We start from the raw sequence: 27999 nt of genomic DNA, 5'->3' as shown, positions 1-27999 counted from the left end.
GTGAAACTGAAGGGGAATTTCTATAGTCAGTGAATTGAGGATCCATATGTAGTATGGCAGGTAAAGTAGCACTTTTCAAATTATCAGTTGCAGTGTAAAAGGCTCTGTAAAGTCACTTTAGACTTGTGTGACATCTGTAGCTTTTAGTATCAGTTAGTTCTCCTCTCCAACAAACATGAACCAGACTTTTCCTTCAAGCCTCAAAATATTGTGCTGTTGCTTACTATTCCTCTGATTGCTGTTGCTGTCACCACATTGAGCATGAGCAGCCCATTTCTTCCTGGCAGCTGGCTTTCAGGTCACACTGGAACCATGCTTACAAGGAAAGGCTACAGAGTGCTAAATGTGTCCAAGAAGGTCATCACATAGTTTAAATAAAATTTGGATTAACAACAGGCATGGGTTCAACAGCTTGCCTCCTTCTTGACTCGGTCTTAATTTACTGAGCATCACTCTCTTAAAATCGTTGCCCTGAGTTTATCTAAATTTAATGGCTATTTTAGTATCTGTTAGATTAGCAAAGCTGGTCTGATGGGCTGGTGTCCATGGGATTGGACTGGAATAAGCTGTCCTACTATGAACGTTCCAGGATAGCTGTCCAGAGTGGAAACCCCATTAGAAATAAATAAATAAAAAATAATAGCTTTATTCCGGTACTGTTATGTTTTGATGTTTCTTTAAAGACCTATGTAGTTTTAGTAATTAAGAAGGGAGGAATGAGGACACAAACAAGAACATGAAACTTAGCTTTTAGAAACGTTTTTCTGTAACTTTCTTTTTCACTGCTTTTCCCCTTGGAATTAGTCATTTTCTTTCTTTAACAAGCAAAACATACGTGCAGCATTGGAACAGACTTACAGTTCTTTAGTGGTGATAAATTTGCTCCATTCTGTTTGGATGTTTCCCCTGAATGTGAAGTACAAAAATAATCTGAAAAGGCAAAAGATCCTAGCGTATTTTAAAAGCTAAAAGGCTTCATTTAGTTTTTTTATGAACTATACCAGCTCTCCACAATTAGACTATAAGTCATCTAGACATGGTAAGTCTTTTCATTGTGTCTAAATACAACCTCCACTGAAGCTGAATCACAATCCCTGAGTGACTTTACAGACTTAATAGCTGTTTTCCTAATGTAGTTCATAATAATCTTTTGTACTAACTCTCCAACACTGATCTGGAAGGGAAAACAAAGTTACAAAAAACCAATACTCATTCCAAAGCAGAACTCATTCAGCATTCACAGTATCTTAATAGATAATATTCAAGCCAATTTGTTCAGGACAAGAGGACATGGCTTGATAGCCATGAAAAACTCAATTATTTGTGATTTGTTTGAAGGGGTTTCTTTCCTATTTCTGAGTTTATCCTTTCCCACTTACTATGTTTGTCTTTTGTTGCCCCAAGGAGAAATTATAGTAGCAATAGCAGCTTCTTTGCATTCCTTTAATTAAATTCTGAAAGGCGCCAGATGCTTCCATTAGCAATCTCCCTTTCTCTTACTAAAGCACAGAGAATTTAATCATATAGTAGACTTTATTTTACTCTGAACCCAGGCTAGGGCAGTATTAATTAAGTCTTGCCATTTAGTTAAAAATACAGCTTGTCGTCACAACAGGTCTCTGCTGCATTGCTTGGTATTGTTTATTCAATCCAGTAGAGAATTCAGAGATTTTAGCATGCTCTGTAGTTTAAATTATTAGAGACTCGATCTGTAATTGTTTCTTCTTGTCCAAGAACTAAGTGTTTTAATTTAGCCCTTTGGAAGTGCCTCATTCAGTCATACTGAAATGTAGATAGCTAGGGCTTGAAGAAACAGCAGGAATATTTCAAAGGATGGTGGTTCATATTACCTTTAACCAGATTCAAATAGTATTTAGGTGCCCAAAGGTACAAGAAGGGGTTCCCCGGGATTTTCACGAACATCTCAGGCCTTCAGAAACTTTTAAAAATCTCAGTATAGCATTATCTGCATCCTTAGGTGTCTAAACATTCTTTGACCACGTTCTTAATTCTTGCATCCTTTTTCCAAGGATGCTGCAGTGTTAAGCAAGGCAAATTTTAGGCAGCTGTTTTGGCATGTACCCCAGAAACAGCCAATGAATTCACAGTCTTTACCTTTCATAAAGGAAATTTTATCCAAATTGTCAATGGTGCAGCTGGGATACAGGTCACTTCCCAGGTACATCCTCAGACTGAGAAGATGAGGGTTTTATCACTTTACATTTTTCCTCCCCACGTCTGATTCCTCTGGGAAGGGAAGGCGGGTGCAGGAGCCAGAAGAGACCCCTGAAGAACTTTGACCAGGTCCCCACCAGAGGAACTTGGGCACTCAGCAAACAAGAGACCCCCAGCCAGGAAAACATATCCTGCTCTACCTCCTGTCTTACAACAAGGCTGTCAGATATTCACAGATTTATTCATGGATGAGCTGCAGACCCAGAACTTTATTTAAAGGAAAGACTTAACAAACATTTTTTAATAACAAACACATTTGAGGAAAACTTGCTCTGCTTGGGGACAATTACCAAAGAAGAAAGGTAAAGTTCATCAGATAAATTATCCATTATGAATTATTCACATGATTTTACAAAAACCCTTGAATTAGTGCCAGATAAAGATCTTAATTTATTACTCCCTTCCCTGAAGCACAAGAGTATGTGACAGCTTCAGATAACTAGGCTTTGTGGAAAAAAAGGGAAAAAAAAGTTTAAAGCATATCATTTAGGCCTCTCTGAGTCTAATAACTCATTTGGATGAACTTTATATAAATTAGTTACAGAAAATGAAGCTGAGGCCAAATACACTGAATTGACCAGCAAGCCCAGCACTGGCTCCTCAGGCCTAGCACCAGCCCTGCGCACACACACAGGGCTCTCTCACAGGCCGCTCTTGTCAGGAAATAAAACACTGTCTCTATTGCAGGCAAAAAAAAGAAAAAAAAATCCAGCCAGGCTAAAAACAAAACATGAATTGTGTGGATTTTTTGTCAGTCTTTCTCCAAAAGTCTGCTCATCTGCCCACTCCAGGGTGCCAGGGAGCCCTTCTCAATGAAGCACTTTGAGTAAGGCCATTCCTCTTCGTTTTATCCTGGCTACCTCATGCTTGCATAAATTCATTGCTGTATCTTTGAGATTTATCAGGTTACCACAATCCTTTTTGCTTGTCTGGATGCTCAGGATTTTAATCAGGAGTTAATATAGTCTTTCCTGGTTTTAACAAAAAGACCTTTGCTGCTGCCACATATCTAACATCTCCTTTGTTTGTTCTATAGTTAAGTTTTATATACTCAGAATCACTTAAAACCATAATTCATTAGTCCACGTGAGATTTAACACATGCACACACACACATAAACCTCCCATACAAGACCCTACTATTCTGGCCTGTCCTTACTTGCACTTGGACAAATGACAGCACAAGGCACAACATTAAGGAAAGCCTGAGTTTTATTTTAGCTTCACAAATTTTACGTTACGAATCCATAGTTGTTAAAGTGCCCATAGCCTAAATATCCTTGTCCTCAAAATGAAAAAATCAAAAAGAAAAAAAAAAAAGTAATTTTTTTCATGTAAACACAAAGAGGTTCTTGATAGAGAAGAGGAAACATAAATGTTGGAGATGAGGTCACAGATCCGTGATGTAAAGTGTTCAGCACCACTGTCTTATTAAGGAGTTTCCATCTCTCTTCTCTTTCTCGTGGCTCAAGCCATTTGTTTCTGTTCCTATCGATCACAAACCCTTCATAGTAGCTGGCCAATATATTTATCTCCAGGCCCACAGCATGGACCTCTATGCAGCCTGCAGCAACAGCTGTGGGAGGGCAGTGGGCCACCAGGTGGGTGAGGAAGGGAGAGAGGCACGGAGGGACTTGTGAAACTGGTATGGCACACAAATGGGCTTGCATAGTAAAGGTGAAGCATCATATTAGTAGCCCATCAGACGTATTTCAACTTACAGATTAACTGAGAGGGCAATTTTACTGCTATTGAATACGGCAAAGAGGACTGCAAAAAGAAAAGGCTGTATTGCTATGGAGAACTGCTGGAAGCACAAGAGCTTTGTGAGTGGCAACAAGCAGCAAATTGAACCCACACTTCCAGTGTCCTGCAGTATTAAATAAATAAATACACTGCTGTGAATTTGGACTGTTTTTACATTTTCAAAGCATTTTTTTTGCCTGCTTTGAGTTTATACTGCAGTGGAGTAAATGATTATAAAAGGCTCATGGCAAGAAAAAAAATCAAAACTCTCTTCTCAAATGGTAGCCAAGAAGAAAGGTCATAAATTAAGAAAGATTAGAGGGATTGAAGTAAGCAAAATTAAGGTTCTGCTTTGCAAACTTACTAATCATAACAGGGTTAGAGATAAATATTGATTATGCAAGCAGGCTGTGCAAAAAATCAGGCTTTCATCAAGGGTGATAAATTAACCTAACCTAATAAGAGAATGAAATAAAAAAGGGAAAATTTAGACTTCATAGCTGGGGAGAAGCCTTTGTCATTTTTTTTTTTATATACTGTGAAATAATATCCAAGGGAAATGGCAGAATCCACTTGAGACATTAAAAAAAAAAATTAGACTGGCAAATGCATTAGAAAAGGTACTGCAGAAAACTACCCTCCAATGTGTGGGAGTGCTCCAGGTGACCTTTCGTAATAGAACTTCTCCATTACTGTTTTGTTTCTCTCTTTCTGAGCCTGTATATGTGAGCCCAGGTATATTTTACTTTGGCCCTTAAATGAGATTGCAGGATATGTATCAACTATTGGAGAATAGGGATTGTTAATGGGAGCTGATCTTCAATGTCCTTTTGTCATTATACATGGAAGAAAAAGGAACCAAATTAATTGTTTCATTTCATTTTTATTCAGTATACTCTAATATATTTTCATGTTTTGAATTCCAATTTCTCCCAGTTCACTTTGTATCCAGTGTTGGAAAAGCCATTTCTTGTATTTCTTAATATGCTTGAAGGATCTAAGGAAATTACAGAATTTAACAGCTTTACTTCAAAAACCCATCTAAGAGCTCCAGTGACCACCATAAGCTGCATGGTCATACTGGACAAATTGTCTTAGAGTTTAGAGAATTTACTTATATTAACATGTGGAATATAAAGTAGATGAAACCCATCAGAGAGTTTGCAATGTTCCATTCATCAGTAAATCCATTATACTGTATAAAACCACACTGACCTCTTCCCAGTTATGACAAAAGTTTCCATTACCAGAGGTTTAAAGAACCTCTTTTTTTTCCAAGCCTTCTAATATCTAGATGAACTCTGGAGTTTGGAAAGATAAGGGATTAAACTGTGCACTCAGCAATCTGAAGGAATCTCATATTGAAGTCAGTTACACCCGTTAGATGCATATAAAGTGGAAAAAAAATAGTTGTCTTTTTTTTTTTTTTTCTGAACTCCTTAGCCACATACTTCTTAGAGGAAGCCAGCTGAGTTGCCAATGACAGGAAGTGGAAGGTAGCGAGCAGATGAGAACTCAGCACATCCATTGTATCTTGTTCCTGTCCTTTCTGAGTCCCCACAAGGGTAAGTCTTGTGTGGAGAGTAACCGCAAAGGCCCAGTTTGGTCTGGAGCAGATGTAGGCACACAGTCATGTATCTGCTGAATCGGCTGGCATACGAGTCCAGATTTTAGGCTCATGGTAGGTGTTCATGCCAGCTTTCTGCCAGCTGAGAGAGAGGACACACAGTACCTGCTCTGGCATAAGACCTGTAAACACAGTGCTAACCAATCAAAAATTTTTGACCTGTTTGAACCAGCAAGGTGCCTCTGTGTTACATGGCTCTGGTCTTTTCAATCTGGAATTAAATGGCCTAAAACTGGTTTTATCATATTATAAAACCACTGCCTGCAGTCTGGCAGGCTTCATCTTTACCTTCATGCCCTGAGGGATGGGGAAGTCCTGAGGGCAGGAGCCGACATCCCTGGAGAGGGGGTCACTGCCCCAGCCATGACACCAGACTAAGGAGACACTAGCAAATGTCAGGGACAAATGGGAGAGAAAAAGTGCAGGATGAAAGGGATATATTTGCCTGAGTGACAAGACCAATATAAGCACTCTGTATGACTTGGCCGCATGTGATGCCTGTGGTAGCATGCCTTCCCTCTGCTGCCTTTGATCCCACCGCTGACATACAGCCCTTACTATCCAACTTGGCAACTAGGCTCGGGAAGTCTTTGAACCTCAAATGACTGGAAGCGAAAAGAATACTCTCAAGAAGTGTTGCTTCTCCTGAGTGTTGCTCAAGAAGTCCTTTCAAGAAGGAAAGCATCTACTACTCTTTTCCGCAGCACCTACTGTTGGCTACAGTTAGACAGCAGATACCCATCTAGAGGGAATTTTAGACTCACTCACTGCAGCGGTTTCTGTTTTGTGGTCTGGAGTGGTGTTTCAGAAAAGCCAGTGCGTTCAGCCTCTCCTAGTTCTGAGCAAAGCTGTAGCAGTCAGCCTTCCTCATACCGCAAGCACCTGTTTTTCCAGAAAACCCTTTACTTACAGATTTTTATCATAAGGTTCTGACTCCGCTTAGTGACCCCCAAATGGCAGTCATGCACGAGGACCTCTCTTTACCTCTTGGGAGATATTTTTTCTGTAATGTATTACAAGTCAACCACAAGTTGTCCCATGCAAAACAATTATTTTGCAGAATCTGCCCTCTAACTTGTATCTCTGCAGTTTCTTTTGGCACATGTTTTTTTTGCCTACCATTAAGTCATCCTGGCATTTTCTGAGATTACTGGGAGAGGGCACCATCAGCAGAAGGTCAGCCATATCCAGAGGGCTTGGGGTTGGGAAACTTGTCTCAGACAGTAATCTCGAAAGGCAAGTTGCTAAGTTGTGGGGATCTCTTTTGGTGACATAGAACCTTCAGTTTATTCTTATGATTAGATCCTTATGAAGGATCTACCACATGCCCATGAATATCTGGAAAGAATCCCGATTTCAGTAAAACAAATGAAAGTCAAAACATCGGTCACTCAGAGCAGTGGGGATCTCTTTTGGTGACATAGATCCTTCAGTTTATTCCTGTGATTAGATCCTTATGAAGGATCTACCACATGCCCGTGAATATTTGGAAAGAATCCCAATTTCAGTAAAACAAACGGAAGTCAAAACATTGGTCACTCAGAGCAGTTTTGCAGCAGCTCAGCTACATTCACAGACACAGGCACCAGCGCTCAGAGCACATGAAACCTAGGAAAGTTGGTTATAAGAGCTAAAGACTGTGATGTGATTGTGGCATTGCCTTTACTGTGAGTGTTTTCTATGAAGGGGAACAATTTGCTCTGAGGTGACTGAAGCTGCACAGGCTGTAATGGTGACTGCATCCTAAGAAATCTCAGTGAGGGCTTCTGAGTCCCTGTTCTTCCCCTGGAACTGGGACTATTGCTCCCTGAGGTGCTTCCCCACACGGGGAGCACCAGGGAGCCAGAGGCAGTTCCTGTGCATTGAGCATCTGGCTGTTCAGAGTGTGAAGAAGCAGTGAAAGGCTGATAGCTGCAGCAGGGAGGCATGCAGCTTTTTTTGAAATACAATGAGCTTTCCTTCACTGCAGAAGCTATGCAAGAACCTTCCTTTATGGGAAGATTGACATCAGACCTGTAGGACTGCAGATAGGTGAGGGGGAAACCATAGCACCGAGACAGCCAGCACACGTTACTGGACTGGCACAACGATCGCTGCTCCCAGAGAGGCAGCGGGGATCAGAGCCTTTGCTGTAAAAAATGGAGAACGGTGGCCTCAGCATCAGCAACTTCTAAAAAAGATTTCTAATACATGTTTTTGTGATCCACAAACCAGCAAAGGTTTATGGATCTAAGTGTACCAAAAAGCTCACTGAAAGGAACACCTAATCAATGCTTTATTCAAGATCTTTTTCCCAGAGAGAGTTTACTGAATGTCAGTACTGTATGTGACACCTCCTTTCTTCACAAATCACGTGAGGAGCAGAGAACCTCAGGGATGTTTTACAGAGCTGCTACTGAGCAGTCACATTCTGCACAGAATTATATCACCAGGGCCTTTGGTGGTGAGGTTCATAGGGTTTTTCCTGGTGTCCAGTATTTCCCTATGCCAGCAGGACTGCAATGGTTTACGGGCACTCTTTCAACAGCTTGATACTCCTCCAAGAAACACTGCTAACAAATGTGTCATGGACCAGAAATCTAGTCTTAGTCAAGTCATCAGAGCAAACTGCTTTTGGGCACCCTGCACCTCGGGGAGCAGCAGGCCCCAGCTGCTCCATCAGGTGGAGGAGCCGCAGCCGAGCACAGCAAGGCGGGCAGAGCAGTGGCCCCTTAGACAAGTGCCCCGTCCCCGCTGGCCCTCAGCCCCTGCGGCCAAACCCAGGGGCCTGACGCTGTGGCTTGTTCCACATTTTTAAATACTCGCTTGCTGGCTGGAGGTGTGACTGTACCCACAATACACTGTTTCTTTGTGATGGTTTTAGGTTTGCTACAGCTATTGCTGTTCGTTGCCAAACACCGTCAGGAAAAAGCATAAAGCAGGTAGAATTCCCTTCAGATAACGGTGGTTCCCACACCTGACCACCCAAAAGCCGTCGCAGATTCACCTGGATGTCTGATTTCCACAGAACCCTACAGCCATGCAACCTGTTGGTGCCACCCGTGGAAACAAAGCCGAGCCCAGCAGAACTGCCACAACTGATGCACGAACTGGCCTCCCCATGAGGAGAAAAGGTGCACGCAGATGCCACCAGCGGTGCCACCGCAGCTCGGGAACGCCACTTGTCGAGATCCAGGGGCACTTCCAGGCCGCCGGCCCCTGCGGCGTTGCAGGGGGGCGGGCGGGCAGCGGCGCGGCCGGTGTCGGGAGCCCGGCACGCCCGGGCGGCGGCAAGTCCTCAGTGCCCCGTACCCGCCTGAGCTTTGCTGGCCACCAAGGCTTATCTTCTGGCCTTGCCGTTGCTTTCCTTCTCCCTCACTGTGTTTGCTCGCCTCAGAGAGGAAGGGCCGGATTCAGGCGCCTCGGAAGAGCAAGGCCAGCGCTTTCCTCTGGGGGAGGGCGGCTAGTGCCACCGCCCGCTGCCGGGAGGCAGCCGCTCGGGCATTCCTCCCCGGAGACACGCCAACAAGCAGCGCTGCTAAAATTAACGCTTTACGGACACCCGGGTTTAATACAAGCTTGGGAAATGGAAGCGGGGCTGTGGGGGTTGGTTTTTATTCCGCCTCAGCGCGCAGCGAGCGACCCCGCTCCCGAAGGCCCGCGGCCGCTGCCGCCCGAGGCGGGACCCAGCAGCGGGCGGCTCCTTCCCGCACCCCGCGCCGGGCCGGTGCCAGGGGCCGCCCCTCGCTCCCCGCGGCGCCGCCCTCCCGCCGCTCCCCCGCACCCCGTGACGGTCCCGCCCCGCCCGGCGGCAGCGGCGGGGAGCGTGGGGCTCCGCTCGGCGCGGAGCGGCCATGGGCTCGGCGGCGGAGCTGCTGCCGCCGCTCGGCGAATCCGAGCGGGAAGCGGGGGCGGCGGCCGCCCGGCACCGGCGGCGCCCTGAGGAGCAGGTGGGTGCCAGCGGGTAAGAGGTCCGGGAGGGCGGGCCGCGGCTTCGGGGCAGCCCCGGGGCGAGGGCGGGACGCCGGAGGGAGAGGGGCTGCTCCCGGCGTCAGGCGAGAGGAAACCGTAAGCGCCTTTCGGTTCGTCCCCCGTGCACCGCCGTTACAGCCCTTACAGCCCGGCGGCGGGGCGAGCCGCTCCGCTGCGGTGGGGCTTACGCAACCCAGCCGGGCTGCGTGGGGCTGCCCCGCGGGGGGCGGGGTGTCCCCGACCTCGGTGTCCCCCGGTCTGGCTCCCTTCGAGCCGCGTAGTCCGCGTGGCAGAGGGTGGGAGCAGATGTGCAGGGGTGGTCCCCGCACGGCACCCACGTGCGGGCATCTCGCTGGAGAGGATCGGGGTGCTGCTGCCATCCCCGGAATTCCCCAGTACTTCAGTTCTCAGTCTTTCTGTTAAAGACTTGTTCAGTTAAATGTTTCAAGCCTTCCATCTCTCTGTTACTTACGAAACAGAACGTGTTGTAATTGGCGAAGAATATCGACTCATTTTTTGACTTGTCTGCTTTCTTCAGGGCATGCATTTTTATGGCATGTTGGATGGAAGTGGGCTTTTCGTGTAGGAAATGAAAGGTTTCCCTATTGTTAGTTGTAAAATGGCTTTCCACACACTCTTTGTTTTGCAGACGGTATTGTCCCCGTGCTTAGACAAAGGCAGTGTTCTTAAATGCACCTTTATTGATGTCTCACTTAAAGACCAAAAGAACACAACCTTTTCATATTCAATACTTTAATGTAATCATCTGCTCTGAATGCCTTGGGTGGTTAAGTAGGAGAATTGCACTAGCGCTGATAATTGCAGAGGGGCAAATAGCTGCTGGAGTACATCCCGAAGTACTTTCCAGCTTCATTTGCTAATCATTTCTGTTGAAAAATCTTGTAAGATGGTCCTGACTTCGCTTAACCATAAGGGAGCCCTTTCATAGCCAGAAGAGTTTAGTGTTTGAAAGTGTCTGGTAGTACTTCCCTGATGTTGCAGCTAAAAGCAGGCCACTGCTGAGAGGTGCCTGGTATTTGAGAATTCACTCAGTGACCGTTTATGTAAGTCAGTGCATCTTCCTTGTCCCTTTCTCTAGAAAAATGGAGCAGAGCAGGGCAGGTGCATGAATGTAGGGTAAGGCCAGATGTGCCGAGAGGCACAGCAGTTCCCCTTGGTGCGTCCACAAGCCCTTCTGCAGGTTATTGCAGGAGGAGAATCAGAAACATTTGCTGGTTCTGACAGCTGTCTTCTCTGAAAAGAGAGGTTAAAAAGTTGCATCAGACCACCTCGGATGTTACTGCTCTGGAACTGGTTGTAACTCCTTGCTAAGGAGGGAGCACCCCGCAGATTGCCGCTGCCGGCTGGGTGAGGAGCCTGGCGGTGTGGTTTCGGGGCGTGGGGTGTGCTGTAACTACCTAACCTGTAACCACTAACATACCAGCTTTCCAATCTTGCCTAAACGCATTTCAAAATGAAGTTGCTACAGGTATTGCTTGGGTAGCCACAGGCACACTTGGCTGAGAAACTCTTCCCACTTTTCTCAAGCACAGGTAGTGATTGTGGCCCTTTCTGACAAGCTGGGGCATAACATTAGGATAGCAAGGCAGAATTTTTAAATAGGTGGTGAGGAAGAAAGAGAAAATATTTCCTGTTTGCTGGAAATGTTTCACTGCTGTTATGTGGAGTATTTTTTCTGCATACCGAGGTGCCAGCATCTGGACAAATAATAAACTAGATTTGGAAATAGGGAACATCAGTTGCCTTTAATTATGTAGAGAATGTGAACATTGTATAAAATAACAGTAAAAATAATTACAATTTGATAAATAAATAGGAGTATTCTATTTTCACGTGTAGGGAGGACTAAAGCTAGGTGAGGAGTTAGTCGTATGTACGCTTGCTGCAAACTTTGACAGAAAGTCCCAGGTACTCTTGGTCAAGAGAAGCACAAACATGTGGCTTGATTTGGGGGGGCTCCTGGGCCATCAAGCCTAGTCATGTGCTGTCACTTTTTTGTTTTCATGAATGTGTCCGGATTTGTCTGAAAATAATTGGTTCCCCCTACCCTTTCTGCTCTCATGGAGAGGCTGTTAGTGAATGCTGCTATTCCAGCAGGCAGGGATCTTGTTTCCATGCTGGGTCCTTACCTGGAGTCCCTCAATGGAGGCCTCGTTGTTGTTGCTGTGTTTGCTGAGGGTGTTTGCACTGTTAAGGGAACAATGGTGTAAATTCTCACTTCTCTCAACTTGGGTAAAGTAAAGCCTGTGTGAGAGCAAGTCCTTTGGCCTTTTTTGAGAGTTTTTTTTAGGTGAGGGTCTGGGGCTGGTAGCCTGGGTGTGATTTGCTTTTTCCCCCTTTCCTCCAAAATAAACTCGGTTTGTGTAAGATCGTACCTAGTAATATAATGCTAAAAGAATACCTTCCTAACAAGTAGGACCTCAATAATAATGTATGCACTCTTTAATTATTTTTTTTAAGCAAGTACTCTGTAGGAAATAAATCTATTTATTTAATTCCAAACCCTCCGGCTTTAATTTTATATTGAAGCTTATTATTATATCAGCAAGGACATGCATAATGAAATTACTGACAGGTACATTTTTAGGAGAAGGATATGTTAATAAATATATAGCCTTTGGAATTCATTATTGCAATAGACTGTAGAATTACTTAGTTCAGTGATTAGATTTAAAAGCTGAACTGGATATTAATGTGATTAATATCCTTTGTAGGTTTGCATGCAAAGGTGAGAATAATTACACTTACTTTAGTCTTCAAAGCACTGCAGAACTTGGGTAGTTTCTTCCACCTCTCCTGTATTGCGTTGCTGGTGGTCACAAGTGGTATATGAAGGCACCAAAAGATTCAGCTGCTCCTGAAGCCATGGGAGGGGGTTGCTGCTTCACCCTGTGAGTTAACATTTTTTCCCTAACTGTTGATAGTTATTGGTCAGACGCAAAAGTTGTCACGTTTTTTCAACATTGCTAGAGTTAAGGACCTCAAATCTCCTTCCTTAACCCACTTTCTAAAATAGGTTAGCCTTTGTTATATTACTAGAGCCTAAATCTCATCAACACCTATCAATTAAACCATGAAATAAGAATAGAAAGGTGGAATGCATGTGAGTGTGTGATAATAAAAGGTGAGGCAAAAGTGCTGCGTTACAGTAGGGCATGTTTTACAATTACAGTAGTATTAGCAAGAGTCACAACACTCGGCCCATCCATAGGGACTTGGAAGCCAAGCTGTGTTACAGTGGACAGAGCTCCTGAAAGCTGTGGCATGTGGCTGTCTTCTGTACCGAAGATTGTCTGTCTGGGCAATAATGAGTTTTAGTCTCTTGTAATCTAAGTCGAAGGCAGTGGCAAAATTCCCAGTTGCTTCAGTGAGGCCAGGATCTCCACGTCGTGCTGGTTTACAATACGCAGAATCCAAAGTGTTGTCCCACAGCTAAGCTAAAACCAACACTTCTCGTAGAAAATGTCTAAATGCAGAGTTAATACACAATACACGCATTCGCAAGTAAGTAAATTAGTTTAGACAATCACCTCTTCATTAACCTGATTTTGTAACACTTCGGGATGTTTAATTATTATTGTGAACAGTGTTTTATCTCTATAAGTGGAGTATTTTATAGTCTAATACATGGGTTCACATTTAGAGGAGCTATTACAAAAGGGTTTTGGTGCTTCCCATTGAGAATTATGTTGAAGAGGCATGAGTGTCTTAACTAAGTTCAAGTCTTGAACTTTTTGAGTAAGTTCCCAATATCTCTAGTATTTCCTCAGCATGGAAAGAATGAGCAGAAACAAAACTAGAGGATAATATCAACAGTCTTGTGATATCCCTCATGTAAATTTCATTGTTCATCTGACTAGGATGGATGTGTGCTGCGTTGCCTGGAAGGGTATCATTGCAATTGTAAGTCAGTATAGGCCAAGAATGTTTTAAAGTAAACGTGTGTGTGTGGAAACTGTGGTGCCTAAGGCTAGACATCTATTTCTAATTTATTCCACACTGAGATAATATGAAAATTGTAGGTTTCTCCTGCTTGCAGTTGTTGGAATTTGCTTCCGAACTCAAAATAGTAATACCTGACAAGGAGAGCTTAATCCCAAATTTGTTCTGGCTCTACAAGTAATTTAACTCTGCTGCAGAGGTTCATAGCTACAAAATAATACGTGATAATAACTTTCTAAAAAGCATTAGTGGGTTTTCTGAGGCTTGACAGCATTTGAAGAAAAACAAACTAACAGAAAATCCTTCAGATATAACTGTAGCACCTAAAATAGATAAGATAGCATGCTCTGCTTGAATAATGTGAAGATCCAGTTTTCTTAAGGGAAAAAAAAAAAAGTATTCTGGAGATAGAAGTGAATAGAAATTTCTTCTCCTTAAAAGGCAAAATTAACAGCTGTGCTTTTCAGCAAGCCAGGGCATTGATACCACTGGATGTGCATTGGTTTGCAAGCCTTTTGCTGGATCAAGCTGACAAATTTTAGTGGGGGAACCTTGATAAACAAAATCCTGTGGAAATTAAGTGTTGCAGGTATAAGGAAGAGATGGATTAAAAATTGCTTTTGATCGAGTCTCTGTGTAAAATTGCAGTATGGATGGGATCAAGTTACAGGGACAGTAGTAGGAGCCTAAGTATGAGTGTAAACAGCAGCCTAAAATGGGGGAGAGAGGCAGCAGATCTTAACATGGGGGCAGGCAGGTTTCCTCTCCCTCAGACCCTGCCATGCTGGGTTCCTGTCTGTGACACTTTCTCATCTGGTGCTGTATCAGTGGGGAAATTTACTCCTGAAATTATGGGACTACAAACACGATTTATCGAGGGAAGCTTCTATTGCTCCTGAAGCCTTCTCTGCTTTGCACATGCACAAGTTTAGTATCTGGAAAAGCTTTTTCACCTCCTTAACGCAAACCCACTCCTGGTATTTCATAGTTTGTTCCAGCAGCTGTTGATCCTAAACTTGTTGCCATAAAAGTTGACTAAAGGGAATCGGTGCACTTGCTTTTCGTATGTTATTGCTTGTTTCTATAGAAACATCTTTCTATTTTATAAATGGTGTCTAGATTCTTGCTGTGCAATGAAGGTTAACCCAATCTTTGTTTAACAATTTTTTATTTAAACTCCCTCTAAGTATGTCACTTTTGTTGGTAGCTGTTGTAAAGTACTTTTGGTATTCAGAATTTTTCTAGTTTTCATGCATTTGCGCTTTTTTCCCCAGAGGAACAAGTTAAACTTACTTTTCATTTGTCTTGTTTTTCATCTGGAAGTCAAGTATGATTTTTTTTCTCTCATTTCCTAATCTATTGATCTTTTCATATTTAAATATCAGATTAAAATTAGCCTAGAGAAATTAATATTTTTTTTTCCTTCCAGAAAGTTAAAATTAATTTTGTTGTCTTAATAGTCTGTTGGTTCAAGTATCAAGATATTATTACTGCTTACATTTACAAGGACAAATACTAATTGTTAGTTTCATGCTAGCAAGGGATGCAAAAGGATACCATTCTCTTCCTGCTACAGTAGAAGAGGAAGAAAATCAGAAACATTTCCACTAAAATTATTTGCCCATCTCGGGCAAATTTTACTTCCTTTAACTAAACAGAAGAAATCTTTTTAAGGATGAGAAAGGAGGGTGAAACCCTGGTCACGTGCCAGGTGTTACTAGTAACGAAACTGCCTAGTCTGCCTGTGTGGAGGAGGAGGCGGCAGCAAGCCTGCGCCTGGCAGACCCGTGCATCGTAGGGTTTCATGCTGGTGCCCGGCAGTGGGGGGAGGCTGTGGTTGGGAGGAAGAGGAGGCCACAACCTGGGAACTTGCCATTTTCTGCAAACCTCCGAAGCCTGTCCGGGGCAACACACTGGGCGGTCAGATGGCTGAGTACCGGCAAGACTGGGTAATTCATTTGTCCGGGACTTAACATTGCTGGCTACCTAACTACCCGGTATCTGTAGCTGGGTGTTGGCTGGCATGTGTACCCGCCTGCACCCAGCGGAAGCTGGTCTCTTGCTTTGGAGGGGAGGGAGCCTGTGGTTTCTTCCATCCCAGTCTCTGTTAGCTGCTTACTTTCTTCTCATGTTTTTCGGTAAGATTGAGCTTGAAGTATTTTCAGTTTTGGCATCCTCTAGAAAGAGATGACTTTGTGAGTTCAGATGTCTTCTGAACAAACATTCATGTTCCAGCTTTCAAAAATACAGGAGTATTTTTCAATAACTAAGCATATTCCTAAAGTCACATCTCAGTGGCTTTTTTGGACATTCAAGTGTCTATGGGCTTCAGCTGTTAGACACACCACTGGTTCCCTGGAGTAAAAATAACCATGATTGGAGTAAAATAGATTGTGAGCAGTTACTGCAGAGGAAAGTTTTTACTTGAAAAAAAGGAAAAAAACATGATATCCCTGCATTTCCTTATTACACTTCCTTTAACATCTCATTCACATGTTGTTAAACATGTCTTTGCTGCTAATCTCAAAAGGGTTTTTTTTTCCATCTAATGTGGAAATAATTCTCTTAAATATGCTATCTTTTTATCTTTCTTTTATAACTGTAAATGTGACTGATTGTGATCAGAGGCATGTTACAAACTATTTGGAGATGCTGCTGCTTGAGATTAACTTTGTGGATACCTTTTTCCTACTCCCCTCTCTCTTTGCTGCCTTTGCCTAGCAGCATATTTTCAACTGTAAAATCACAAGTTTTTACATGGAAAGCAATTATTTTCCCAATCGTTGGACTTTCATTGGATTGGAATCATTGCTGGAGTTCACATTTATGTAATACCCTTTTGGGCAGCTGATGCAATAAAAGAGAAACTGATAGACTTATACACAGCCTGGTGCTGTTGTTGAGTGCAGGGCAGGAATTTTTCAAGTTGTTTGAGCAACAGAAGACTATTGGGTTTTCTTCAGTTCATTACTCATGAAAAATAGGAAGAGGGATGTTATTTGGTTTGTTTTGAAAGATCTTGTATCTTCAGAGTAGTTGAATGGAATTTGTTTGGTTTATTTTTTAACAAAACATCTGGAATCTTTAGGTGGAGCAGGTTCCTTATGTTCATCCATTCCCTCCTCCCACAGAACAAAGGCTGTTGAACTTCATCCAATTATTTCATTCAAGTCAGATTTTTTTTCAACACACACAAAAAATTCCCAAACTAACGATCTCAAGATCCTTAGGCTATGAGTGGAAAATGCTGGACCAAGCTGCTGCTTCAGCAGATTAAATACCTGGAAGGCAAGACCGTAACTACACCTGTTCTCCTCTCAGCAAGTGCAGTGGTGAGGTTACATGACTGAGAATCATTGCGGTCACTTTAGAGCCATTCAGTTTGTGATCCCCTCAGACAATTCATCCAACCCAATGCTGCCTTTCCTGGTGGCCCCGTACCACCTCACCCATCACACTAGCCCTGTGGCAGGGGGGTGTGTGATGAAGCAGGGCTGTCTTTCTTCCAGGAGGCTGGCAGAAGGCACCAGCTGCAGCCACTGGAGCAGCTTGGGTATCTCTTTCAGACCACTTCCTTCTTTCCAGGGACGAGCCCTCGAAGACCCAGTTTGTTCTGGCAGGGGTGGCAGCCCTGAGCACACAGATGTTGAAGTAGTTTGTCACATGTGATCTACACATGGCCAGCAAATCTGCCACATCCAGCAAGTGTGGGGTGCCCTGAGCATGGGCACTGGGCTCCATCACTTGCTGAGGAAAGTGCTGCAGTGGTGATCCTTGGGAGAAGCTGCAGGGACTTCCAGGCAGAGCTTGTTGGTGGTGCTGTACAAGGACATCATTGATACTGTCCTTCAGTGAGCTAACATCACTGATAGAAAAAATAAATGCTGAATCTGTGTTTCCATGCTCTCTTTGATTAGCCACAGGAAAATGACCTCCCAAGTGTGTTGGGTAGGTTTGTGTCCCATTTGGATCCATTTGTATTCTGTATCCTCCAAGAGCTTGGCGGTTATTCGGTGTGATCTGCAAATGGGGAGGGGCAGGGACTGTGTGCTTCCAGCCATTTGAGGGGAAAAGACCTTGAACTGGCTGCATTATACCTGTGAGGTGCAGACAGAGATCAGCCTTAAATGACTGCTAACTTTATCCTTCTCTCCTGGTGAGCATATGAATAATTGCAAAGATGGTTTCTTTGAGGGGGTGTGTTCTGATGGGATCTCGTGTTTCTCTGTGTGGTCAAAACACCCTTGATGGGAAGGGAGTAAGCGAGAAAAAGTTCCTGCTGTCAGACTGGTGTGTAGTGGCCTCTGCTTCTGACTTAAGTGTGCTTTCCTGAATTTAGGCAGCAGTGAGTTTGATGAGTGTGGTGGAAGTTTGCCATAAGCCAGGGTAGTTAGTGATCAGAACACGTGTAATTTTGTGTGTTATGTTGATGACAAATGTAACTGGTAAAGCCACAGCTGGTTATTCGGTAGGTTCAGTAGGCTGTTTTTACTTTCTCTGTTGTTTTAAAGCTAGTCCAGGAAAACGTTCAATTACATGGGAGATATTTTTTTTTCAGAAGCACTTCAGGGATGTAGGAGCACCAGCTGTGCTGGAAGTAGACAGAACTTGTGCTTAGTACCTCCTCTGCGACCTCCTCAGAGACTTTAATTTTGAAAAAAGTTCCTTTCATGGCATTCTGCAGCTGAGAGGGCACGTCATGGTTCTCCTTACAGCCTCCCAGCCCCTAAGCTGTTTGGCCCTAACAGCTGGGTAAATCTGGTTACAAAGTGTCCATAGTAAAGTTTTTCACAGTTTGGATCTCCAAATTCAGACTTCCTGCCAGTAAGTGGCAGGAGACCGCAGACTAACAACAGCTTTGGGGATGAAAATACGCCATTTTGGATAGGGAGGGAAATTTTGTAACACCAAACATCTGAAAAGACAAGAGAAAACTGGGTGCTTGATGGGAACCTTCAGGTACTGCAGTAGACTTGTGAAAAACATTGCTTGTGCCTTACATGCTGAGCAACAGGACAGACACTTTCCCTTCTGTTCCATATGATAACTCTATTTCTGATTTTAAATAATTTAAAGTCAAAAATAGAAACCAAATATGAAATGGAGTATGAATATGTGCTGCAACCAGCTCTGGAGTCCTCAGCACAGGGAAGACATGGACCTGTTGGAGTGGGTCCAGAGGAGGGCCACAAAAATGATCGGGGACTGCAGTACCTCTCCTATGAGCACAGGCTGAGAGGGTTGGGGCTGTTCAGCCTGGAGAAGAGAAGGCTCCGGGAGACCTTACAGCAGCCTCCCAGTACTTAAAGGGGGCTTATAACAAAGATGGGGACAAACTCTTTAGTATGGCCTGTTGCAACTGGACAGGTGGTAATGGTTTTAAGCTTAAAGAGGGTAGATTCAGACAGGTAGATATAAGGAAGAAAATTTTTTACGATAAGGGTCATGAAACACTGGAACATGTTGCCCAGGGAGGTGGTAGATGCCCCATCCCTGGAAACATTCAGAGTCAGGCTGGACAGGGCTCTGAACAACCTGATCTAGTTGAAGATGTCCCTTCTTATTGCAGGGGCAGTGGACTAGATGAGCTTCAAAGGTCCTTTCCAAACCAAACTATACTATGATTATATGAAATATTTTTCAAATGAAAAAAAAAAACAAAACAAAACCAAAAAAACCAAAACCTGTATGAAAGCATTTAAGGAATATAAAATGAAAAGGAGTTTGAGGCAATGAAGCAATACACAGTGGTTGTATATTTGTGTAAAGGAATCTGCTAGTGTAGTTTGCTTTAAGGATGTTGATGATCCCAGTATGTCTAAAATAAAGTCACTTAGCTGTAAAATTAATTTAAGTTAGAGTAAGGAGCAATTCATTATAGCAATTTGATAAGAAACATTAGGAAACAAATGCAATCGGCATTTCTAGTATTTTTTTTGTTTTAGCTTCATTCACATAGGAAAGCCCTATTCTCCTTTCTCCTTCAGGAATAATCCCATATGTGTGTATTTGGTGAGTGTCTTTCAGCCAGTTGGAGGAAGGAGGGGAGAGAAGTTGGGGAGACAGTACTGTTGTGCCTCTCTTTTCGGGAGGCATTTTGGGCATGCATCCATCTATATCCATGCTAGATCCCTGACTGCACTTCTGTTCCCCTGGTGCCTCTGCATTTCTTCATTGCTCCTGTCTTTCTAAGATTGAGGAAAGGGAAACAAATCACTGCAGGTGGAGTAGACCTCTTACATTCCCTCCTGCATTGTGGCAAATGATGTCTGGGGGTGCCCCCTGCATACTATGTGTTAGCTGTGAGGAGCAGAGCTGCTGTAAAGGCCTTGAGAGCATGCTTTCTCTGGGGCTGGTGCAGGTAAAGAAAATCCTCCACTCCCCTGTGATACACAAAATATTCTCAAAGGTTACAAAGCCAAGGCTGGGTTGTTGGTTCTTAAAATCAGCAACTTTGAAACAGAAACTTCTTTTGCTTTTGGATGTAGAAGCTCAGTTTTGTTGGGGGGGTGGAGTGTGCTGCTCATAATGGGTGCATTTCTCTTTCTGTGTTTCTCTGTTAGTGGTAGTGTCTGTCTAGCTTGAGGCTGATTCAGCAAGATTCAGTATGAAAATAACCCTATGGAAATTCCGAGTCAGCTGGGAACTGTGTGCTTGCTGAAGACAGCCAATTCCTAAAAATGTTTAGAAAAGTGCTTTGGGGAAAAAAAAATAAAAAATTGTTCCAAGGATGTGGTTTGAGAGCTATTGGCGCATATGTGGGACTGTATGCTGTTTTACTCTCACTCTGAAAATTAGTAAGAGAACTTCTGCTGCTATGTTAAACTTATTTAATATTTTTTAGCAATTTGGAGTATAGTAACATTACTGGTGTTTGCCCTAATAGTTACATTTTAGCTACACCTCTGAAGAAACTTATTTGTCCAGCATGTGAAATATTATGCAATAGTAAAGAAAAATATGCCATCTGTGTTGTACAGCTGATCATCTGTTTTCAGCTTCACTTGTTTTTTGCTGGGTTGCCTGAAGCAAGATACACTCAGCCTGAATTAACTGAAGGAGACTTTGAAGTTTTGAGAATTTCCATGATCATTCTGAAAAGTTTTGTAAGCTCTTGAAAATATTTGGAAAAATAACTTGACACGTTTTGTAATTAAATACACCCTTGTCAGTCTCCCTGCCTAGAAGCTTGTTTTGTGTAATCACTGTAGGAATTCATGAATCTACCCTTGTTTGTGAGAAAGAGGGTGAGAGAAAGTCTTGCTTAAAAAAATAAAAAAAAGACCTGGACAGCCTAAGTAAGGTGGAATGTACTCTGTACCCTGCTTAAGAGACTGTGTGCAACTTCTGGCTGTTAGCTTATCAAAGCAGAACACGGGGCTCTAGGGGAATCCTGTGTCCTACAGCTGCCTCGTACCAGGAGAGAGGCTGACAGTGTGGGTATGTGCAGTTACCTGTGCCTAGCTAGTGAGACAGAGCTTGTGGACATGTGCCTGCTGGTGGCTTCCTTGCCAGCACTGTACTCTACTTGCTCTGTGCAAAGGCTTCAGGACGTTGCTGAGTACCATTAATAATCCAGAGGCAAAGAAGTGATTCATTTGTTTTCCACTTCTCTTTGCACTGGCCACTGGCTCAAAGCCTAAGCTACTTTGCTAGAGAATGTAGTGACTTCTGCACACGTTAACTGTTTCGCTCTGAAGCGGTCTCTGCACCACTTGATGGGAGCTGCGCTCTGATCTCCGTCATTGCCCCGTAGGCCCATGTTCCCTGTGGTCTCTGCATGCAGGAAGCAAATAATATTTTCCCTTCTGTGGTGGCTTAACGCCTACTGGCAACCAGGCACTGTGCAGCCACTCGCTCACTCGCCCCACAGTGGGATGGCAGAGGGAACCAGAAGAGTGAAAGTGAGAAAACTCATGGGTTGAGATAAAGACAGTTTAATAGGTAAAGCAAAAGCCACGCACACAAGCAAAGCAAAACAAGGAATTCATTCAGCGCTTGCTTCCCACGGGCAGGCAGGTGCTCAGCCATCCCCAGGGAAGCAGGGCTCCATCACGTGTAATGGTTACTCAGGAAGACAAATGCCATTACTCCAAATGTCCACCCTTCCTCCTTCTTCCCCCAGCTTATATGTGCTCAGCGTGACACCGTATGGTATGGAATATCCCTTTGGCTAGTTTGGGTCAGCTGTCCTGGCTGTGTCCCCTCCCAGTTCCCCGTGCCCCTCCAGTCCTCTGGCTGACAGGGCCAGAGAAACTGGAAAGTCCTTGACACAGTATAAACATCACCCAGCAACAACCATTGTTCTCACACCAAATCCAAAACACAGCACTGCCCCAGCTACTAAGAAGAAAATTAACTCTATCCCAGCTGAAACCCAGACATCTTCCCAGCACGTCCTTTCTCTTTTCCCTAATTGTTTTGATCAATGTACCATGTAGACTGATAGTTTGTTTGTCTCCCTGTGCTCTTTGAGAATAGAGACATGAGAGTTCCTGTAATAACATTGTGTTCCTGGGTTGGCAAGCCCCCTGCGCTGCCATTCTTGAAAAGACTAATCTTGAAACGTTGGAATTAATGAGGAGTCGATGTTTATTTGAATTAAATAAAGCGCAGTTAAAGCCAAAATGCTGAGAACTGGGGTTTTCATATCCAGGGGGAGGGAGAAAACAACCTGGGCCTGAGAAGCGAGCTGGAAAGAGATAAGGCTTTGGGTGTCAGTACATAACCTCAAATACTGTGTTCTCTATGTTCAGGCTCTTCTGTAGAGCTGCAGAAAAATTGAACACAGTATTCATCAGTTTTTAGCTTGTCTGCACCCCTCCCTCTCTGGGATTCAGGACTGAAGCTTAAACTAAAGTCTTTATGAATAAGAAAATAAAATACCCGAGTGCACACAGCTGAGGGACTGTCAGGGTTTTGTTGGGGGTGGGGGGTGGTCAGTAGCAGCTGTGGTGCTTTACCCAATCTTTATTCAGTCAGAAGGTTATGCATCATGGCCTAAAGTCTGGCCTAGAAAAAAATACTGGCTTCCTTTGGCCTTTGCTGGATGGTTTTCTGTGGGAATGGGAATTCACTTTATTCTTTGCTCTCTAATGGAGAGCCAGGCACTGCTATGGGAGGGAATTTCTGTTTCTCCACGAAGACCATACCATGCAGCCAGGGACACAGAATAGCTTTCATCCTTGAAGATGGAACTGAAGATACATGTTTGCTTTGAATCCAGGAGTAGACTAATTGCACATATTGTTTGTGGGCAATTTGTTGGACTTGTTGATCAGCTGACTGAAGCATTGATGAGTACCTGCTGCATGTGTTTTCATTGCTGCCTAATGGAAGGGTTAGAAAACTCACACCCATCATCTTGAAAGCATGTTTGCCCTGTCATACCCAAACACAAGGCAATAAGGTTTTGTGCAAAGGATCTCTGGACACTGGGGAAGGAGAGATGAGATTTCAAACTCTAATCTAGTTGCAATTTACATGTTGAAACAGACACGTGTTTTCTGCAGTGATATTTAAGCATTGCATCTTCATTTAAAGATGTGCTTCTGCCTTCCTATGCATCTGCCCCACCACTTTTCTTTTTGGGAAAACTGCAGAACTTGTTTCCTCTCCCCTTTGCTGTTTTGTACCATCACTTTGCATCTGTGCCATCCTTGAGTCTGTCTTCCTCTGCATGGCCGTCACGCCTTTCTGTGCTGACATTGAGATAGATGTTTGCCTTCTTCCTGGTCAAATCCAGTGCCCTTTTTCAGTGGTGATAGTATCCCTTCAGTTCCCTGTGCTTTGGCGTGAAATATTTTATAGTTCATGCTTAATAGTTTTGTATCATTCTTGTGGTTCTGAAATAATTTAGAACAAGGCTACTTCAGTCAGATCCCCTCCCTGAATTACAGGCAACTAATTCCATTTTGTTTGCCCTGACATCCCTGTTGCACAGACAGGCGAGATGTATGACGCTACAGGAGAGCTTTACCCCTCTAGCGTGACATCTGGAGGAGAAGCAGGGTGTCATATGTTTGTAGTATCACTTGACATGTCCCAGGTTTGGACAAGTGGATGTCATCCTTAACATTGTACCAAAGTCACAAGCTATGCAACACTGTCAATTTCTTGATTTAAGGGATAGCTTTATTGCATGTATATCTTAGTTTTACACGTTCAAGTAGAAACAGCTGAGACTTGTTCAGAATCACAGTAAGAAGAACTGATTGTACAACCTATTTCCTAATATTGTCTTCTGTCCACAGGTCCAGCAAGCACAAAGAAACCACACAGCAGAACCTGTAATAGATGACTACAAAAAGATGGGGACTCTCTTTGGTGAACTAAACAAAAGCCTTATCAGAATAGGCTTCACAAGGATGTACTTTGGAGAACGGATAGTAGAACCCGTAATAATTATATTCTTCTGGGTTATGCTCTGGTTTCTTGGCCTACAAGCTCTTGGACTGGTTGCTGTTCTGTGCCTTGTCATTATTTATGTACAACAGTAAAATTTTATAGATGCTGTTTAGATTATCTATCTCAACTCTGTCACTATGTCAGTGGATTTATGTTTAAGTAAATGGGTGGCATATCAAAAGCTGCGATGCTTCAAATTGCATTTCACTGAACTTCCAAAATTTGGGGTGAGGGACACTAAAATTATGCATTGTAAGCAAAGTCAGCAGTGCCCTACTACATCTTCGAAGGGCAAAAAAGGAGGTGTTTGTAATATAATGGTGTCCAATATACTGTTTTCTGCATTCTTGGGGCCTTAGTCCAAGGACGGGCTTTTTGTTCCTCCCCGCTCCCCCAGCGTTCTTGCTTTGTATCATGAAAATTTCCTGTCTGGTTTCAAGAGGACACTTGATGTGAGTGTCCTGTTTCACTGTTGGGTGGGGTTTGTGTGCTGTTTGTTCCCTGAATCTGCATAATTTGCTGGCTTCTTGCTGAAAAGCTAAATCTGCATGAGAGAGGTTTGCTAACAAACCTACAATGTTAAATGTTCGTAAGGTGAATACAACTTCCCAGCACAAAAGCATCTTTGATTAGTACAGTTTTAGCAAGCTTTCCCCTAGGAAACAAGCTATGCCAGCAAAATGCTTTTATACTAATATCAGTGAATTCACACAAGGCTTCAGCTGTTGTTTAGAAGGAATCACAGTCCTGTACTGGCCAAATGGTCTAATGTAACTCTGCCTTGTTTTTGGAAATGTACTCTCCACTGCTATTTTTCTTTTTTTTTTTAATACTTGCTCTTTCCCCCAGCCCTCCTTCTGAAGATAAATATTTGTATAATTCATGGACTTTGTAGGTAGTTACAGCTGCAGTGTTGGAGAGTTGCCATTCCAGCAATGCTAGAATATTGTCTGCTTCCTCTGGCTTGCGTGTGAAGTGTCTGAACAACCAGATAGGTATCAGACCAGCTCTCTTAAGGCTTCCCTAATTTGCTGCAGTGTGGACCCAACACAAGCTGGAGGCTTTGCGTATGTAAGCAAATCAGACCTGTTTCCTCCTGTAAGGCAAGAACGTAGCTGAAATCCAGTGGTCATTTTATTTAGTAGTCTTAACTGATTCATTTCCATGCTAGGCAACAAAAATGTGTATGTATAGGTGCATGTCATGGGCAACACAAATCTGAGAATAGGATATATCCGTTCAAGAGTAAGTGCAAAATTCACTTTGGCTCCCCAGGAGCCACACCACGGGTGTATCAAATATTTCCAAGTTGAAAATGCTCATTTAAAGAAAAACGGTAAAATGAGACATAATCTTTACTAAATAGGCTACCAATTTAATATTTGCTGTACATTACTTTTAGTAAGAAAATTGCAAAATTGACTCCATCTGTGGTAAAATGAAATTATACATTTACTTAAAGAAATGTAATGTAAAGAAATGACATTTACAGAAAACTACTTACACATTTTGCAGTGACTTTTTTCCTAAAAATTTTTATACTAGCAGAGACCAGCAGCAGATTAGTTGAAAATGCTGTCTTATCCAGAGACTTTGAAGGGGAGCATTTCTATCGTCCCAGTCCTGCAACTGCATTCTCAAGGCCAATTTTATGCCTACACAGATCGTGTTGGTTGCTGGGCTCTATTTCCTTACAGACCTGGGCCCCAGTCCTTACAGACTTTCCTATTAGTGAAATAATTGTTATTTAGGGCAGTGAACATGAAGGCCCAGCTCCTTTAAAGTCTTTATGTGCATAAATGCCATCTATGGACACGTCTGTGCTTTTCTAATGAATGCACAGTTACCTGCTGAGCAGATCTCCTCTCCAGATCTTCATACAACTTTGGTGGATCCAAGGGGCTCAGCTGAACTGGCAGGGGGTGGGACTGAGGTCCCCTGTGTGTTTAGATGGCACCTGTGGTGATTGGCACCTAGTTAAATAGTTAACGCTGGTGGCAGGCAAACATTTGACAACAGAAGGTGATCCTGGATGCAGGGGTTTGTTGTTCACAACTGCAAGTCCCAAAGCAAACAGCAAGTACAGGCTGAACTCAAAGAGGCAGGAGCTCTGTACTCCCAAGTGCCTAGGGGTAAACTTTGGTTTTGTTTCAAGTCCCTTAGACAGCAGAACACCTGTTTACACCTTTGCATATTTGTATAGATATAACGGTGGGTTTATGTGTATTCTTCTCCTGTATAAGGGCTGTACTACAAAAGCATCTTGTCATTAAAAAAAAAATAAAAATCCTTCCTTTCTTCCCACAATCAAATTACTGTTCAGAGGTCCTCATCCTTTCATCCTGTAGGAAAAAGTGTCTCTGTGATATCCATGTTGCAGTAGTACTCTTGTGTAAAGACACTGTGCTGTGAGATGGCATGTAGTACTTCCCTGAAGTGGTGATTTTGCTCTGTGCATAAGGAATGAACCGACGGTGTGACCGACAAGTTCAGTGAGGGCACTGTTTATATACTTGTAATCTTTTAGTATGTGCATAATTATGTTTCATTCATGAAGTCATTTCAGTTGTTCTTTTGATGTTCATGTTTGTATACATGTACTTTAGGGAAAGGTAGCTTTTGGACTTCTTTTAGATTGTGTACAGTGAATGTTTTATATGGTTTCTCTTAAGGGTAACTTATTACGTCTTGTCCTTCATAGAAGTTTTTTTATTTTAAAAAACCTGAAAAAATATCCCTGCTAATGGAGTTAGGTTGACTGAAAGTGAAAAAAGAAAAATAATGTGTTGTATGGAAGATAACCCTCACCTGTTTGGTTTCATACATAGATAAGAATTTGCGCCAAATCATCTGTCTAATTTTGTGCTATTGGTATAGTATCTCCCTGTCATTTGCAGGAAAGGAGAGTTAAGGAAAAAAGGAGGATAGAATCAGACATGGAGAGTGGAAAATGGAATGCAGTGAAATGGTGCATATATGTGTAAAATCTGATTGTAAATGTGTACCAAAAGTGAAGGGGGAGAATAGGTAAATGGTCCTTGTATTGTGTTCTTTCTTCCATCCAGACATAGTTCTAAGGCAGAAGCACCAAGCATTCAAAGGGTGTCCCTAGCTAAAAAGCAGAAGGTTAATTAAAAAAAAAAAAAAAAAAAGACAATTTCACTGTCATCTATATGGTAAAAATTGATACATTTTTAGCAATGTTATTTATATTGGTGTATAGGATCGTTATTCTTGATAGAACTGAAAGTGCTTTTATGCTTCTGTGTGTAGGGCTGTATGAAGGAATTATGGCCCTTAAATCTGTGTTAAAAAACAAATTACATAATTCCTGTTGGTCAGTGTAACATATCAAAAGCTTTTTACATAACCTTTGTTTTTTAAAGGATGGACTCTTCAGCACGGTTTCACACCCACCAAATGCACAGATGTTTGAACTACTGTGTACAGAGAAGAAACTCTACATGTAGGAGAATCTTGGAGAATGCTGTTTGCACTGAAAAATCATCACATCAAACCTGTCCATATGAAAAGGAAAAATAATATTTCTTAACAACTCTGTATTAAATGAATCCTATGGAAAGCACTTTGTTATTCTTTCTAATAAAAAGAATTGCCATCAATGAGAACTGTGAATTCTTTGTGGTCCTTTGTTCAAGGTTACTTGACTCCTTTCAAAATTTCATGGCCCAGATGGAATGGGGCATCATTCAGATATCCACTGAGGTCAGTTAACTTGCAGCTAGTCAAAAAACAACTGCAGTACAAGACCTGAATAAACTGGATCAGGTCTCTGTGGTTGAGTGTGCAGCAGTTACACTGAATTAAAGAAAAAGAAAGTAGTAGATCTAAACGTTAACAAATAATGGCAAGTGTGGTGTAAAGTAGCTTTTATTTCACAGCTTATTGATTTTGTATCCAGAGCAGCCTCTGAAGGAACCAGATGTGGTCAGGGGTGTGAAACATCCTTCAAAGTGACAATTGCTGTGCTACAGAAAGGTTTGGGAGGTTTTGTTTGTTTTTTAAATATTCATAGAACATACGGTTCAAGACAAATCCACTTCAAACTGT

At 42.8% G+C, this 27999-nt stretch overlaps 1 protein-coding gene across 3 annotated transcripts; it reads left to right on the top strand.

Annotated features, from left to right (window-relative positions):
- FAM241A (family with sequence similarity 241 member A) lies at positions 1 to 27557 on the top strand. Of its 3 annotated transcripts, XR_013926085.1 has the most exons (3): positions 1 to 9536; positions 12294 to 12470; positions 23775 to 23911. XR_013926085.1 is itself a non-coding variant. In XM_080375739.1 (2 exons), exon 1 carries the CDS (start codon positions 8627 to 8629, stop codon positions 9527 to 9529), a length of 903 nt encoding a protein of 300 aa, XP_080231865.1. In that variant the 5' UTR covers positions 1 to 8626; the 3' UTR covers positions 9530 to 9550; positions 23775 to 23913. The 3 variants fall into 3 exon arrangements, 2 of the variants coding, with proteins under 2 accessions (XP_080231865.1, XP_080231866.1); XM_080375739.1 differs by lacking the exon at positions 12294 to 12470 and having other exon boundaries at positions 1 to 9550; positions 23775 to 23913; XM_080375740.1 differs by lacking the exon at positions 12294 to 12470 and having other exon boundaries at positions 38 to 9536; positions 23775 to 27557.
- The last annotated feature ends 442 nt before the right edge of the window (positions 27558 to 27999 follow it).

Source organism: Falco punctatus (assembly GCF_963210335.1).
Source record: "Falco punctatus genome assembly, chromosome: 1".
In the NCBI taxonomy this organism is placed as follows: domain Eukaryota; kingdom Metazoa; phylum Chordata; class Aves; order Falconiformes; family Falconidae; genus Falco; species Falco punctatus.
The sequence above is the reverse complement of the archived record's forward strand: the minus strand, read 5'-3'. Positions and strand labels throughout refer to the sequence as shown.

What these genes read in the sequence shown, in the direction of transcription:
- FAM241A (XM_080375739.1), top strand. Translation starts at nt 8,627, where the DNA reads ATGCAACCTGTTGGTGCCACCCGTGGAAACAAAGCCGAGCCCAGCAGA.